The sequence below is a fragment of the Carassius gibelio genome, chromosome B25 (genome assembly GCF_023724105.1).
Source record: "Carassius gibelio isolate Cgi1373 ecotype wild population from Czech Republic chromosome B25, carGib1.2-hapl.c, whole genome shotgun sequence".
NCBI lineage: Eukaryota > Metazoa > Chordata > Actinopteri > Cypriniformes > Cyprinidae > Carassius > Carassius gibelio.
Window position 1 is genome coordinate 10,731,767 of NC_068420.1, and position 16,710 is coordinate 10,748,476.

General features: G+C 37.5%; 1 protein-coding gene across 1 annotated transcript in view; it reads left to right on the forward strand.

The window, feature by feature from the left end:
• Positions 1–16,710, forward strand: part of hipk3a (homeodomain interacting protein kinase 3a) — a 41,733-nt gene that overhangs the window by 10,569 nt on the left and 14,454 nt on the right. The window contains exon 3 of the mRNA XM_052597090.1: positions 13,407–13,530. Coding sequence (XP_052453050.1) covers positions 13,407–13,530 — 124 coding nt within the window. The remainder of the gene's footprint in view (positions 1–13,406; positions 13,531–16,710) is intronic.

Genomic DNA, 16,710 nt, shown 5'->3' on the forward strand with positions numbered 1-16,710 from the left:
TTCCAGTTCCCAACAGTCAGCAGAAGTGAGAAAAATGACCTCTGCACTGCTGCACTTTCACATCTTCATGCATCCGTATCTATAATAAATCTTGTCCGAGACCGGCATTCATCTTCGGCCTGAGGAATGACCATAAGCATGAACGTCTGCTTTCTGTTGGTGTGTTTTAGATCATGTGAACGCCTGTCTCCCGTTTGGAACAGACTTGCACTCCGTTCAGATGAAGAAGACCTATTTGGCCAGATTCCTGGACTAATGAGCAGCCTGAAGGTTTCGGTGGTATGATGCACTTGGAAAGAGAGCAGACATCTAGTTGTTTGTGTATTCCAGGCCCTTTAATGCAGCATTCATGCATCGCAAACTCCCCTTGGCATTAGTGGGTCGGTCAGGCTTTGTTGACTAGGTTTCAAATGCTATTTGACCTCCGACCAGATGGTAGTTACTGAACCCTAACGTGTCCATCATGAATAGAGGCACTGTGTTTGCATTCTTAGTGTTCATTCAGGATGTGTAGTCACACGATGGTCTGATCTTGACCCTTTCACATGACTGACTTTAGCGTAGCCACATGGCAACATCACTTCAGTAAATAGGATCAGTTTTGCTGTGTGCACATTGTAATGTCTCTTACAAATTGTCAGTTGCTGGTTGCAGTTAGGTCAACGGTGAATCAAAATTGAAGTAGGACCAAGAAGGTTCATGTGTCGTGGTTATCAGCTGTGTTTTAAGAGCCTGGAACCAGTTCCTGCACTTTGATCAATTTGTTAGATCTTCTTGATATTTTGTGGTCTGTATATCATTCACTTGAAGATGAAACCTGATCGCACACCGCTTCCTGTAACAGCTTACCGTTGCTGTTTGACATTTTGAATTGGGACAGGGTAGGTTACAGATGTGAAGCCCTATATCTTCCATGGAACCTGGAGTTTGTTTTACATGCCATCTGGTATAAGGTTCCCATTTCATCTGTAGAAGCTCCTGGTTTGCTTCCCAAACTTCAGAGCTTACAGCATCAAAGGTTTGTGTAAGCGATTGCAGTCTCATATCAACTTAGTCACTTCTAGAGCCAGTCCTGCTTTTTTCTTTAGGAGTAAGCTAAAAGAACATACTGAATATATGCTTGCTGAATTCCAAAAAGACACTAGATTTGTAAAATACTACACCATACAAACGCTTTGTTTGTTACACATTCTCTCATTGAAAGTTTTAACTTAATTTGAATTTGCTTTCAACTATCAATATGAGTTCAGCACTCTTTAATACCAGGTTAAAATTGCACTGGAATCAGGACAGAATAAATAAAAAAAACTACATATTGCCAGCTGAATCACTAGATGTTAAAGGGATAGTTCACCCAAAAATGAAAATTCTGTCATTTAATTACTCACCCTCATGTCGTTCTAAACCCAAAAGACCTCCTCCGTTCATCTTCGCTATCAGAATTTATAAAAAATATCTTAATTTGATTTCCAAAGTTAGAACATCATGAGGGCGAGTCATTAATGACAGAATTTTCATTTTTGGGTCTTCTATCTAACTATCCCTTTAAGAAGTGAGAAGCCTTTAATTCAGCTTCATTCCTTAACTCTTTTCTTCTCAAGAACATCCAAACCAAATCAATACCTAATAATATAGCCGTTCATGCTTTTGTTCCTGAGATCAGTCCTTTATAGAGGATTATTTTCAGCTCTGTCTAATGTACATTGAAGCCGGCCAGACTGTCTGCATTTCTCAGCATTTCCGATGGGAACTGAAATGATGCAGCATCGAAAAGGCTTTGTTTATTGCTCTGGTGCCTCTGCCTCATAACGCTCCATGCAAACAACACTTCAGTCTCTAAAGAGCTTGAAGAAACCAAGCTTAATTTTTTTTAAGAAGCTGGTTTGTTTACCAAGGCAAATGTTAAATGTAAAAAAAAATTCAAATGTGTACATAGTTATTTTATTTCAGTTGCAGTTATTTTAGTTAAGAGTAGAAGTTTAGTTAAAATTAAACTATACAGGCTAAGCACAAACGTGCGCAGGCCTACGTTTTACTGTTCTTAACTTTAATTAAGAACAATTAATTTAAAAACAGTGATCTTTTGTAATTTATATATCAATATTTCACACCTGCTCACATCGATTCATGAGTATAAGTGCATTTTATATTTTGAGCCAGATGCTTTTTTATTTCTTTAGTGAATCATTTACAAAAACTGTCTGATTGTTAATATTTTGCTAGGTTCAATATGTTTTGCTGTGTCCTCTTGTTTTAGCTTCACATTTCACGTTCTCATAACCTAAACCATCTGTTTATGTGAATCTGTTTCGCTGTGACCTCAGAAATGACTGGCTTCCATTTAAAAAAAAAAAAAAAGGTTTGGTTGGTGCTATAAACCCTTAACCCTGTTCTGGAATAGCACTAGTTGCGAGGTCCTACAGAATGTGATTTTCTAGCCAATGTGTTTTCATTGTATGCTCCGCTTCTAGATCTATTGGGCGGCGCACGAGCCGGGCTTTAGCTATGAGTGGCATGTTGTGCCCTTTGGGCGTTAGCCGGGGAAAAACATTAGCTTGTTTTGCACCACATGACAGTTATGGTTGGAAATGGGAATCAAGGGACTTGGTTTAGTGCTTGAAAAAAAAAATTTGTAATGATGCACTCATAAATATAAATGTTCCAAAGGGGGTTTTCACAGTGATGCTATAGAAGAACCATTTTAGGTTCCCCAAAGAACCTTTCATTAAACAGTATAAAGAACATTTCACTAATCTTAGTTACAAGATCTTAATGGAACTGTAGATACTTATGAAGAACCTTTAGTTTTAAGAGTGTAGCTAGCACTTCTTGTCTGACAGATCTGAAAAAGGGGTGTCAGAGGTGTGGCCTGACAGATTTGCAGATAACAATCGCGTTTCATGTTACTTTGCATGTTTTTAAAAGTCGTTACAGGATGTCGTAACGGCTCGTGTTGCTACTCAATCTAAATTTTATTTCAGATTTCCCAAACCCCTGTGACATATGTACCCTATTGCAAAAGGACCTGTGGCCCCCACGGAAAAGTTTTGCATGACTTGCAGGGGAAGTCTGAATAACTGCTCTCTGCTGTAGGAGATTAGATAAGCAGTGTTTGGGTGGGATTTGTTTACCAAGAGCTCTCTGACTGGACGCTGAGCAGGAGGGGTGGAAAAAACCCAGTGACCCATGTCTTCTCGTTCACAGAAGCCGCTGTTAATGAAAGGCTTTAAAACTGTTTCACTCTTGGCAGGCACGTGTGGATCATCATCTGCGGCTACGTGTTCATATTCAGCTCTCTCCAGGCGGTTGACTACGTGCCAGAGAGAGTCTAATGTTCTCGCCCCTTTTGTGAGCAACACAAGATGTTTAAAACCCTGGGGATAGGCTGGGATGATCAGCTGGTGGCGGATTTCTGGAACTCCCACACCCTCGCTCACTGCCTGTTTGCAGTGAGAGACTGCTGACAGCGGTTTTGACACAGCTGATCTTCCTAATCTCACGTCCCCTGACATGTTCTGCATTCATTTTTTTTTCTTTTTCTTTTTTTTCACCCCCACCCCTAGCTGAAATCCCATTCTAATCATCTCACTTTCTAGACAACATGCCTTACACTTGTTTTCTGAACAGCTGCAGAGCTCTGTTGGCCTTCAGAAAGGTTATTGTGTGGTCAGGGCTCGTTGTCCCAGTAGCCGCTTTAGACTGCGGCTGCTCTAGGCTTTCCGGCTGCAGCTTGAACCAGATGACTCGGATCACCACCCCCCCTTCCCATCCCGCCGACCTCACAGGAAATAACTGAAGCTGGACAGGGGTTCAAATTTAGCAAGGCTTTGCTTGACAAATACTGACTTATTGTTTCATACTGACTTAGAAAATGGCCTTTTAGCATGTGGCCACTATTAGCACTGCTGGTAAATTCCACCTTTTAGTCTTTCTTTTGGTCTTTAAAACATGATCTCGGTGGAGTCAGGTTGCACGACAGAGAACAGGGGATATACAACACCTCCCTTTGAAAACACTTTGGGAAAGTCGATGCAGTAATGGTGAATATTCTCATGTTGCTGTTGTTTTTATCTTAAGGGTGGGTGATAAGGCTTGTGCCGATAGATAGACGATAGTATCGTGTATCGAAGATATTCAGGCCATCCTTAAAAATATTCTTGTTTGCCGTAACCTGACCGACCCTGTAATTTTAGGACCGACTCAATTTTTGTATTTTTGTATTATTTTTGCGTTAAGACAGACCAATTTTTTTTTAATCTTCAAACAACTAATATACAAAAGCAATAAAATATTAATAATATTTTTGTAAGTATTGTAAATACTTAAATTGTCTAGGCCTACTTACAAACGAAGGCTACGTTCTTTCTTTAAAAACGGATGTCACACTATGGTCTGTGCGTTCGCTTCGTCTCATACTCTAATTCACTGTCAGAGTCAACGGTTCGCGCTTTGTAATGATGGCTGCGTCTGCAGTAAACAAAGTGTTCGCGGTCACTGTTCAAAGTCATACAGGTTCGAGCACCATAATACATTAAAAAAAAATTCATTAAAACAGCTTGACACCGCTTTAACTTGGCACGAAGTTTTGGAAAAACTGTGCCCAGATCTTTTTCCATCCCTTCTCCCATCTAGTCTAAATCCGTGACCGTGTCGACTGTCACTTTATGTTCGAAAATGTATTGCACGAATCGATTGGACCAACCAACACAAGTTTCGAAAACGAAAATAGGAAATTGATTTTAACAACCTTCTCTCGGAGCATGACCAGGTTTTTTTTTGGAACACACATCACACAGCAACTGCAGCTTCGGACACACACTCATAACGCAAAATACTTCTGCATAGTGTTTCTCTTATTTTCAATCGATTCAATGAACACTTGTCTCTCAAATCAAACAGGATTTTTTTCACAAAAGTGACAACCAATAAAGCAAAGTAAACGATCTCTCATTTGTAGGTTGCATTGAAACAGTGAAACAGTATAACAGTACCTCTTTTTTTTTTTTTCACCAGAAATTAATGCAATAAACAAGTTTTTGACATTTCAATTTGTTTGTGGTCTATATAGCCTGCATCAAAATGAGGTTTGCAATTATGTGCTCAAAGGCACGGGTTGAAGACCCAGTCAGTGATGTCACAATATGCTAATTTGTTGAAATTCATACCTACGTAATCACCATCACCAAAATTGTGATTCTGTGGCAGTGTATGCATTTTAAAAAACCAAATAGTTATGAGATAGCCTATGACAAGTACAGAGAGTCTCTCCTGCACCATTCACCCATGCACAATAATATTGTTTATTGGCGATCTTTTTGGCTGGCGATATGCCAGTATGACATTAGTGGTTGCTTTGACCAGAATCTCATATAATTTCTTTCCGCAATAATAACCCTGTTCAATATTCCATTGCTCTATGATAACCGCCTTCAGGAGCCGTTTCTTGCACGGTCAGGTCTGTCGTCTTTCGCTGAAATGAAAGAATTCTAGAATTGAATTCGTCATAATAGGAATTTATCATCATAATCGTGTTGCCAGGGATGTCTCTATTTAATTGAAATAATGTCACCATCTCTTCATTTAATCAGTAACTCATATTCTCAAACATATGTATGCGTGTAGTTGTGTGAAATTAGAAATAACGAGAATAGCGTCATACTGTATGTTAGTTTGTTTTTAATCCACGTTGTTCTTGGCTGCTTTGGCAGCTTTGCACTAAAATAAGTGCTATGAAATCTAATCTTAGTTCAGTGGAAAGGCTTGAACATTTGGAGTCTGGCCTGGACTCAGGCAAACATTACACGGGTGCAAATGCCGCCTCTAAATAGTCTTAACAGTAACTCTTTGTTTGAGTTGGGAAGTCCAGACCGGCCTTGTTATGTCATCATTCTTTTTGACCTGATTTCTGTCATTTCCCCTGATTCTTTCATCTGAAATGCGACTTCCTGCTGACTGTGGGCTCATGGGAATTTTTTTTCTAAGATTTTCAAAACCACAATGATGTAAATAGCATTCTTAAACCGGAGTAAATTTTTTGAGCGGAAATCAATTGTGGTTACAATATAATTTGACAGTATGAAAAATTAACATGCTCGTGTTTAGGGACTGGCCAAATAGCCTCTTGTCCTTCAATGCCCCTTGCTATTGTATTTCTCTGTGCAGTTGGAGCCTGTGGTATTATGTTTAACTTGTGTTAGGCTTTGGATTTAGTCTGTTTGCCCATCGCTATGCTGGAGGTTTATTGGGGTTTAGTTCGTAAGATCTTGTGCAGAATATAGAGCACTCCATTCTTTCTGTCACTGTGCCAAACATACCCATGTTTGTACTGTCAGTTAAGCCTGTTACCAGGGCAGAAAATAACCTCTCGTGCCTCTGTTTTAATAACCACAGAACTTAAAACAGTAGTAGTACTGTGAAAACAACAAATGTCTGCAGAGTTCTTATGATTAAGTTCTTATGTTCTATGTTGTGGTATGTTATATCAAGTTATGGCATATTCACTATACAGTATATTGGGATGCACAATAATGGATTTTTGCCGTTATCCAATATGCCAATAATTTTCAACCCATTTTGGCCGATAGCCGATGCCGATATTGATATCATTTTTTAGTTTTGGTTAGTTTTATTTGTTAGAATTAAATAGACAATAACAAATTTATCTTGTAATGACAGCACATTGAAGATTTAAAAATATTTTAGGTTAGTAAATGCCATATGATAATTTCCGGTGCTTGATCATGCCTCGCAGTTTCTTCCTCGGGGCCAACGGCTCAGGTTTTTTGGCACCATGAAAACCTTGGACCAAAGTGACCCAGCTGATCACTTTAGCTCCACGTAGCCTATGTCATTAAAAATATAATGTTTTTTGTTCAGGAGCTTTTATAAAAATATAGAAATTATAATTGTGCTTATTGTGTCGCAATCCAAAGTTCACGGGAAAGAAAACCAGACAGCAGAAAATTTTTTCTTTATTTTGCAAAACATTAAAGTTTTATTTATTTTGCAAATCTTGAGAGTTTTGAATCATGTTTTGCTTCCATCTATATTACCAACCAGTGTTGGTATGACCATATCACGCCGGCGCCTCACGTGTACACAGACACGACCTATTTTGGGTTTTATATATATATTAGGGTTGTGCATTTCAAGCAAAAGTAATAATCGATAATCGCTGGGTATTATTCTATTGGTAGTCAATATTCGGCCCCCTCCCGCGCATGCATCCACACACGCATAAACACACACCCATATGAAGAGAGAGAGAGAGGGAGAGAGACTATTCAGGCTTTCAATCTGTATGATAACAAACTGTTTAATATATTAGAGAAAGGTCTATCCTAACCCAATCCTGTATGTGTGCATGTATGGATGTATGATTGCTGAAACACATTAATATAACATAACTGAATGATGCCATTTATTAACATAACAGTCCGTCTATTATCAAATGCTCACAAGGCTGTCGGAGCCTATGACATTTCTATTTTTAAAATGAGCATGAACATTCATAGCATTTTTTTTTTTTAAGTTTACAGAGTAATTAAGATTAGAACAGATTAATTCAGACTAGGGATGCTCATTTCGATTAATTTTCCTGACCGACAACCGCCGCTCGTTAATCGATTATTAACCGTTAACTGATAAGATTATAATATTGAATTGGCATTAAATACAAATAAAATTGACGCGTATCTGTGACCCTTTAAAAAAATACAAACATTTTTTTTATATATAAAAGGGTTTATTTTAACGTGCAAACAGCAGCAGCATACAGAACCGGTTTCAGTTAAAATGTCCACGCACCTGCAGCATTTCTGACAGTGAGAAAAATAGAATAAAAAATTTACAAATAAAAAAACACAATAGGCCTACACTAAATATATTTTTTAAACTTAAATAATTAACAAATTAAGATGACAAAAAGAAAACACTGAATCCGTTTGAATGAAGCTTTCAAAAACCGGGAATTTTTTTCGTTAGCCTAAGATTTATCGTTAAATAAAAATAGCAGCCCTACCTCAACTCCTTGTCTAATTTTTATTTAAAAAAAGCAACATATCAATGTGATGTGGGGTCAGTCTGGAGCGCAGCCTTTTGACAGTTAGACCCGCGGCAGAAAACACCCTCTCCGATGGGACAGTTGTACCGGGAATACACTCGCTAGTGCCAGCTTCGGGAAGCGCCTTTCATTTGCTTTCCACCAGTCAAGAGGATTAATATCCAGAGAAGGAGGATCATCTCTCATATAGATGTCAACCTCTGCTTCTGGATAATCAGTGCGTTATCTCCTCAGATCGCCGTGCATCGCATCTTCTCCCTGATAACATGGAGGGCAGTGTTTGTTGCCCTTCATCACTCGAAGCGCGTGGGTGTTTGCTTCGTAAATCGTACTTGTGCTACTGCTGTATTTTAATACAGCGCCGCATAATTTACAGGTAACATTGTCGCCCTTTCTGTTAAAATGATCCCACACAGTGCTTCTTTTCGCTCGCTTCATTTTGCTTCCCTTGCTCGGGTGCCGACGCGCTCCGTGAGTTAATAAATATAAGCTATATAGTAGGCTATTTTATTTTTAAACCATGCAGCAAAAAAAAAAAAAAAGAAAAAAAAAAAAGAACCTTAAAAAAACGTTTTAAACCGTTTAACTGATAGTATTAATCGGTCAAAATGTTTACTTTCGGTTAACGGTTAAACGGTCAATATGAGCATCCCTAATTCAGACATGAATATTAGGCTTAAAATACATTACGCGCTAAAACAGAATATCATAAAACAGTATGCGCTAAAACACATTGTGAACAGCCTGAATGACGTCACTAATTTGAACATTAATTTTAATGTTTGTATTTCTAACAATAACCTATTTCATATTTTTATTATAAAAAAAAAGTTCTAGCTATTGGTGTTACCCTCTGGCGTTGTCTCCCTTTCCTCACTGGCCTATGCTCACACTACACTTCACGCTCCGGACAGGTGTTCTGTCCATCTCTGCTTGTCAGATTTTGCTACCTCCCATGAAAAAAGTAGGTAGTACTTATAAGGACCCGCCAAACCCAGGGGAGCTTTTGTTTGAAACGACGTATCTAATATAGTTTAGTTTTGGTTTTTAATGGCAAAGTGGTCATATTTCATTTCAATTCTTTATTAATTTAATTCCGAAATATGATTGGAACATTTAATGTTTGTTAAATTCAAGTTTTTTTTTTTTAAATAGCCTACACAGTGGCCAGCTCAAAATGTAATCTGTGGGAAACAGGAAGCTTCTCGCTCAGCACAGTGGATTGCATCGTTCTGTTTACTTTGTGGTTCATTATTTTGAGTCGTTTGGGACGCGATGACAGGTTCACATCTTTAGAAAATAATCACACAGCCTAATCGATAATCAGTCATTCAATATATATATATATATATATATATATATATACATATTTTGGACGCAGCACTTGTGTCTCCTTCTGCTTTGTGGGTGATGTAAACGCGTTGTCACAAAAAATAATTGCGAAAGAACCTGACGTGAGATTTAAAATAAATTAAGAGGCTTCGAGGCAGAGGAATCGATCATTTTTTGTAATCAAGTTACTCAAGTTACTCGAGGAATCGTTTTAGCCCTAATATTTATACATAAGTGAGTGAGTGAGTGAAGTGACATTCAGCCAAGTATGGTGACCATACTCAGAATTTGTGCTCTGCATTTAACCCATCTGAAATGCACACACACAGAGCAGTGAACACACACACACACACACTGTGAGCACACACCCGGAGCAGTGGGCAGCCATTTATGCTGCGGCGCCCGGGGAGCAGTTGGGGGTTCGATGCCTTGCTCAAGGGCACCTAAGTCGTGGTATTGAAGGTGGAGAGAGAACTGCTCATGCACTCCCCCCACCCACAATTCCGTCCGGCCCGAGACTAGAACCCACAACCCTTCGATTGGGAGTCCAACCCTCTAACCATTAGGCCACGACTTCCCCTAAATGTATACACGAGTAGCATTTTAAAATCTAGTAAAGATGATGCAGTATTGGCTGTGACTAATCGCAGCAGGTTAACATACCAGATCTCTTCCAGTTTCTTTTTTTTTTTTTTTTTGCAGAAACAGAAGTGTGAAAATATTGGTACTGCTCTGAGTGAATGGATTGGATTTTTGTATGTATTTGTTTGTTTGTATATCAATCTGTAAAGCAGTCCCATCCACTGATAGCTGCACAAACACACCTAGCATTGCACTGTGTAGACCATCCCAGCAACGTTGTGTTTGATTAACTCTGTGATGACTTCTGTTTAAATGCGTCATTCTATGTGTGCAAATAATGGGTTGAGCAGCTTAATATGAATCACACCATTTGCTGCTGCAACACCTTTGACTAGGAAGACAAGAAATGCAATAAAGAAAAACCTGTAACTTAATTTCAAAGCCCTGAATTTAAAAGGCAGTGTCACATAGCCAAGCCATTAGTGAATTATTCACAGCAGCTTTTGTTACCGCATAAGTAAGGTACTGTTGGTAGTTACAGCCGCTAGTGACTGTGTAGTGACTACTAGTGACCTGGCATGACATTTTCTGGTATCAATAGCTGACTGTTTTAACTGTGTATCGTTTAGGTGCTACATGTGTGACAAGTTTGGACATAAAGCAGAGTGTTAGTGCCTGAGGAGTTTGCTCTGTAGTTGATTATTAATGCTGACCAGGGTTAATTGTGTCATCAGACTCCTCCTCTGTCATCACCCATTTTTGGTATTTAGACTCGTCCTCATCTGTCGCTAGGCAGCCAGCAATTTCCCTCCGGTTGTCACGGTAGCAGATGTGTATGGGCCTGTTGACGTCAAAGCTCAGATCCAACGGCAGACTCGCGCTGCATCAGACCAGGACTGTTGCGTCATTAGGCTCAGGTTCATATCAGTATGGATGCAAAGCATGACTCTTGAGCTTGGGTAAGCATGAGATGAGTCTTACCCAGGTTTCTCATCGTGAAATACTGTGTGTCATAAAATCATGTTTAAAGGTCATATAACCTAAAAGTCTGATTTTTTTAATGTTTAAGTGCTTTAATTGGGTCTCCTGGTGCATCTACCAACCTAGAAAACATGAACAAGAACAGCCAATTATTTACTTTTTGGTACACTTTTTGGTAAGTTTTTTTGTGAGCTTATGACAAAATTAGATGCTCACAGGGCTGTTTTTCTGCCGGAGCGAGTAATTTTTGTAATAGATCGCAATGGCGAGATCACCACGTTAACTGTAACCATGGTGTTGTGGTAGAGGTAGTCCATTATTACATTATTAATTTCAGGGTTTGTACAACCTTTCAAGAGAGAAATTCAATACATTTTCAATGACTTGCAAGCATTTCACATAACTGTTGCCAGAACTTTTAAACTCCAAAATTACTCAATTTGAATTATTTTCAATGGAATGACCAAACTGTGGTGAACAAACACTTGTGTTATATTAACAAATACATCAAATTATCATTATAACCTGTAGATGGTAACAGAGGAGCACTTGTTTATTAGACAATAATTTATACTTTTTCATTTATATTTGAAATTTTAAAATAGCAATTATAAGATCACTAGGCTCAAATCATCAAGAAATCAGATTTTGACGGTGTATGAAGATTTTGTTTGTGTATGAAGTAAGAAAAATCACAAAGGGCTTGGAAAAACAAACCTTTCTTCAATTTGTGACTAAATCACATAATCCAGGGATCAACGCTAAGGATTTTTCTTCTGGCCCGGTCAATTTTTACTTGCCCTGCCAACATTTTCACTGGCCTTCCCACAAAAAATAGAGTTGCTGTTATCATTGTTTTTGATCTGTTATCTTGTATTTGAATCATTCTAATAGCACAAAAATGGATATGAAATTACGATTTATGTTTTTATGTTTATATAGTTTTAATGTTTTTAGGTGTTCAGGTACAGAAGTTGAAAGAACCACAATAAAATATTTAATAAAATAACAATTGCATATTCTTCACTCTGTTTTATTGAACAAAAATGCAGTGTTTGATTTATTTTAGATTTGTATAATTTCAAAATCTGAAAAAAAGGGGCAGGCGGGGCCTATGGTACAGTGATACAACATTTTCTTGGTTACCGCTGTAAACACAGCCATGCTGTGCATATAAACTCTATTTTACATGCATTGTACAGAGACAAAGTGAGCAAATTTCTGAACAAATCATTTCCATTTCCCCCAGACATTCATGTAAAATTATTTTTTATCCATCATGAACAGTGATCTTGCTCTGACTGCTACAGTATTTTCTCCTCTTTGTGTCTGACTTCATAGTTTTTGGCCTAAGTTAATGGCCATTTACAGACTAATTATAATAATAATTTAATATTTCTACATAAATGGAAAATGCAAAATGATTGCAGTGCAGTTTGTGTGCAAGCGCAGAACAGAAGATAGTCTGAAATAAATCAAAACATGTCCGGTAGACCGGTGGATCTGTACTCCAGTGTATAAATTAATTATAGATTAGTCAATGTTAAAGCTGCAAAGTTACTTGCCTGGATGGGTATTTTGACATACTTTTGTATGTATTTGGCCATTCAGGTGTCAGAGACGGGTCACACACAGATCAGAGCGCACAAGTAGGCTGCTGAATGGAGTTGTCTTTCGCCCCCAAATGCTTTTTAACCACTAATTTTTAAATGAACAAGTCTTAAAGACACATGCAAATGATAAAATGTCATGACGACGCTGCAGTGGCCTGATTGGGCAAGTGACAAATACATCTACTGTCCCGAATGTCTTTCACGCAGTCCTTATTGTTGAGATATGCATGATGGTCATTTCCATATAAGACTATAGAAGAATAATGGTACATTTAATAAGAGTACAATATTTACCTTTACTACATAAAAAATGTGTATAAACATGAAATAAAAAAGAAATGAACACAAACACTTTTTTTTATCCAAAACAATAGTAAAAAAAAAAAAAAAAAACATAACCCACTGAAATTAAAAGAAAACTGCACATTGTAATTTCCGTGAGTTAAGTCCATTTATCATCAAAGCATTTGTCAAAAATACAGTTAAAATGGGGAAAATATGTGAATAATTGCATTGCAGGCTGATTTAAGGTGTGTCCCTAAATTTTTTGCTTGTGCTCATATTCTGGGGAATATGTACCCGAGACTTGTATATCATCTTGTAACAAGGGGCGTAATAGGCGTCCTTCAACATTAGATGATGTTTATAAATCATCTTGATATTATCATGATGATTTTTTTTTAATTCATTTTGTAGTGTTCACTCATCCAAACAAACACTTGTTTGTCCTTCTCGAGAGCTTTTGTAATGAAGTGTCCTACTGCTTTTCAATCAACATCTTGTTGTCAAGGTAACTACTCCATTAATTCTCATCCTTTGCTGATAATGTGTTCCAGGGCTCCAGAGATCATCCTGGGCTTACCCTTCTGTGAGGCCATAGACATGTGGTCACTGGGCTGCGTCATCGCTGAGCTCTTCTTGGGCTGGCCGCTTTATCCAGGAGCGCTGGAGTATGACCAGGTAAGATCAGCCAGTGATCTTGGATAATGACCCACTTTGTTGCATCTGGGCAACGCTAATGGGGGGCATTTTGGAGGATGACATCATTTGCTTTTTTCAATGGAAGTCTTTGTGATAAGTTTGTTATCAAAGAAAAGAAAATTGAAAAGAAAATTGGCGTCATTAGAAGCAGCATGGTTGTGCAAAAGTACACATTTTCAGAATCTTTGAGTTGCCTGTGTACTAAAACAAGATGCAGGCATCTTGCGACTTTTAAAAGTGGGAAAAAAAGAGACTTTTTTTTTTTTTTTTTAAGATACTATTTTTAACTTAAAATTCAGCATCTTAACAAGTCATCCTTGACTGACCCAAAAAAATAAATAGGGTAAGCCTGAATTTAAATTAAATTAAATTAAAAAAATATTTTACTATTATTATTATTATTATTATTATTATTATTATTATTATTATATTTAATAATTTTACAAATCATCCAAATTTAACCCCATTTAAATAAATAAAATATAGTATATTTTATTTTAGGAGATCATCCTTGACTTACCCTAACAATGTCTTTTTGTTCATTACTATGTAATAAAATAATTATTGTAAGGAAATAATATAATGTAATATAATATTGTGTAATATAAGTTTTTCTTAAATATATGCATTTATGTGTGTGTATTTATATACATAACTATATACATTAAATATATTCATATATTTAAACTTTTATACAAGTTATAACTTTTAATTTGGATGTGATGAATCATTGCTATTTACTATAGCGCGGTGACACTCGCTGTGTTTTCAGCATCTGCTTTCTCTCTTAATGAGGACGTAAACACATGAACAACATCCTCAGAACTGCTCTGAGAGTCACTTCCTGAGCAATGACTGATTGATTTGAGTAAAACTAGCCCTATATCACCTACACAGAACTGTAAAGGTATTCACAGCAACCCATCAAAATAAAAGTCTGGTTTGATTTTTAGTATATTTTTCAGTAGAATGTATATAGCCTACTACTAAAATGAAACAAACATTATTTTTTAATGATTAATCATTAGTAATTCATGGCTCAATACTTAAAGCGAATATCTTCTGATAACATGAAAGATGACTCACATACATTAAAAACGTGTGAGTGTGTTTACCGTCATGGACCAGTGCTGCCGATAAACCAGATGTCTGAGGTGGTGTAAATGACATTTATGATAGGAGCAAAACAAGCCGGATGTGTAAGAATAGGGTGATTGGGTTTGCTGACCACAAACCCTCGAGCCGCTGTGTCTGTTCCAGCTATGAGTCCGGTTCCACTCCACACAGCAAAATGTATTTATAACCGAAAGCCCCACTCACACACACACACCCTCTCTCTGCACTATCAGCAGGTTCTCACTTCAGCACACTCTCTGTGTTTGTGCAGCTCTTTGGCAACCTGATCATGTCACTATAACACCCCTAAGATGCCATAAATACTGCTTGTTTAACACAGCCGTTTTGAGTCTAAGCGCTTGTAAAAGGAGATGTGGCCTCATTGTCGAGAGAGGAAGAGACAAAGAGGAATGAGAGCAAGCAGCCAAAGAGGGCTTTGTAGTGGCTTGTGTTTTCACTGGTAGAGGCCCACTGTGACACAGTCTTTCTGAGAATCAACAGATGCACGCTTGAAGGCGAACGTCGGCAGAGTTCACTGACCAGTTATACTCGGTTTGCCAAGGCAACAAGAACAATGGTGTTTTTACACAGAGCCTCATGCATTGATGAGGTTGAACTGCTCCTGCCTTTCCTAAAAAGACAGCGCTGCGGTAAACCAAGTACTGTTCAATGCCTTTGTCATGTCATTTGCGTTATGAGGTCATTGCTTTTATTTATAAAAGGGTGCTATGGAAAACAAATCATAACTCTAAAGCAGTGGAGTTGCTTTTTTTGTTTTTAATTTATGGCATAGGTAGTTAAATCGAAATAATGTGGTGTAATGGTTAAAGATCTAAGGTTATAACCTGTTACTACAAACCAAGCTCAAATTAGACAAGTTATTGAAATCTATTCAAATGTCTTAAGGTAATTTGTCATTTCTGGAAATGCGTTTTCAGCATTTTGTTGATTACTTAATACCAAGGGCGATATTTGTCCCTGGAATTGATATTTACGGACAATTTTTTTCTTCTAACTGTAAACACTAGGGCTGGTCCGAATACCAATTTTTGAGCTTTGAAGCTTCGGTAGTAATCAACACCGAATATTCAAAGCTTCGGAGGGGGGGGTTAAACATATTCCTCTCTTTAATAAAGGCATGAATTATAAGCTTCACGATTCAAGACTTCCAACGGACGCAACCTGAAAAACTATCAGCATAGATTTTTTCAGATAACTGATGGTTCCAGCAATTAACTATCGGTGCAGATTAATCGGCAAAACCGATATATCGATCGGCCTCCTAATGATTAATCACATCCAAAATAAGATTAAAGAAGATGTACTCTATTTATTATGTATATGTACACACACATGCATGTATATATTTCAGAAAAATTGTGTTTACATATAAAATAAATATATGTATAATATAAGTTACATGAATATAAATAGACATGTAAATACATGTAAATATTTTCAAAGTATATACTGTATGTGTGTATTATATATACATGATAATTACACACAGAACAGTTCAGAGATGCTAGTCTGATACTAAACCACTATTATAAGTGTAGAATAACAGGAAATATATTAAATGTTAGCTGGCAGATAAGAATCCAACTGAAATGCACTATGGAGGCCATTTTTTTTCATTTGCGTCCTACATTTATGAAGCCTTTTCATTGCTTTCAGGATAATTTTAGTTACTTTCAGTGGCATTTGCCCTGATCCATGGTTCATTTCTGGCCCTGTCATTCGCTTCTAATTAAACACTGCATTACCTGACTAAGGTCAGCTGTGCCCTTGAGCGAGACACTTAAACCTAAGTTGTTTTATGGAAGCTGTCCATGTAATGAGGTGTACTATAAATCGATCTGGATTAAAAAACAGCAGCCAAATGGTAAAGAACGCATTCCTCAATGTTGGCTTGCCTCTTCGGTGTGAGAGGATTGGCATCTGTTGTGGCAGAAAGAGGGGCCAACATCTTGACTTGGCATGTTAACAAAGGCTTGAGTTGCAGCAGACTTCATACTGCGTTCTGTATTAAGAGTGAAACAT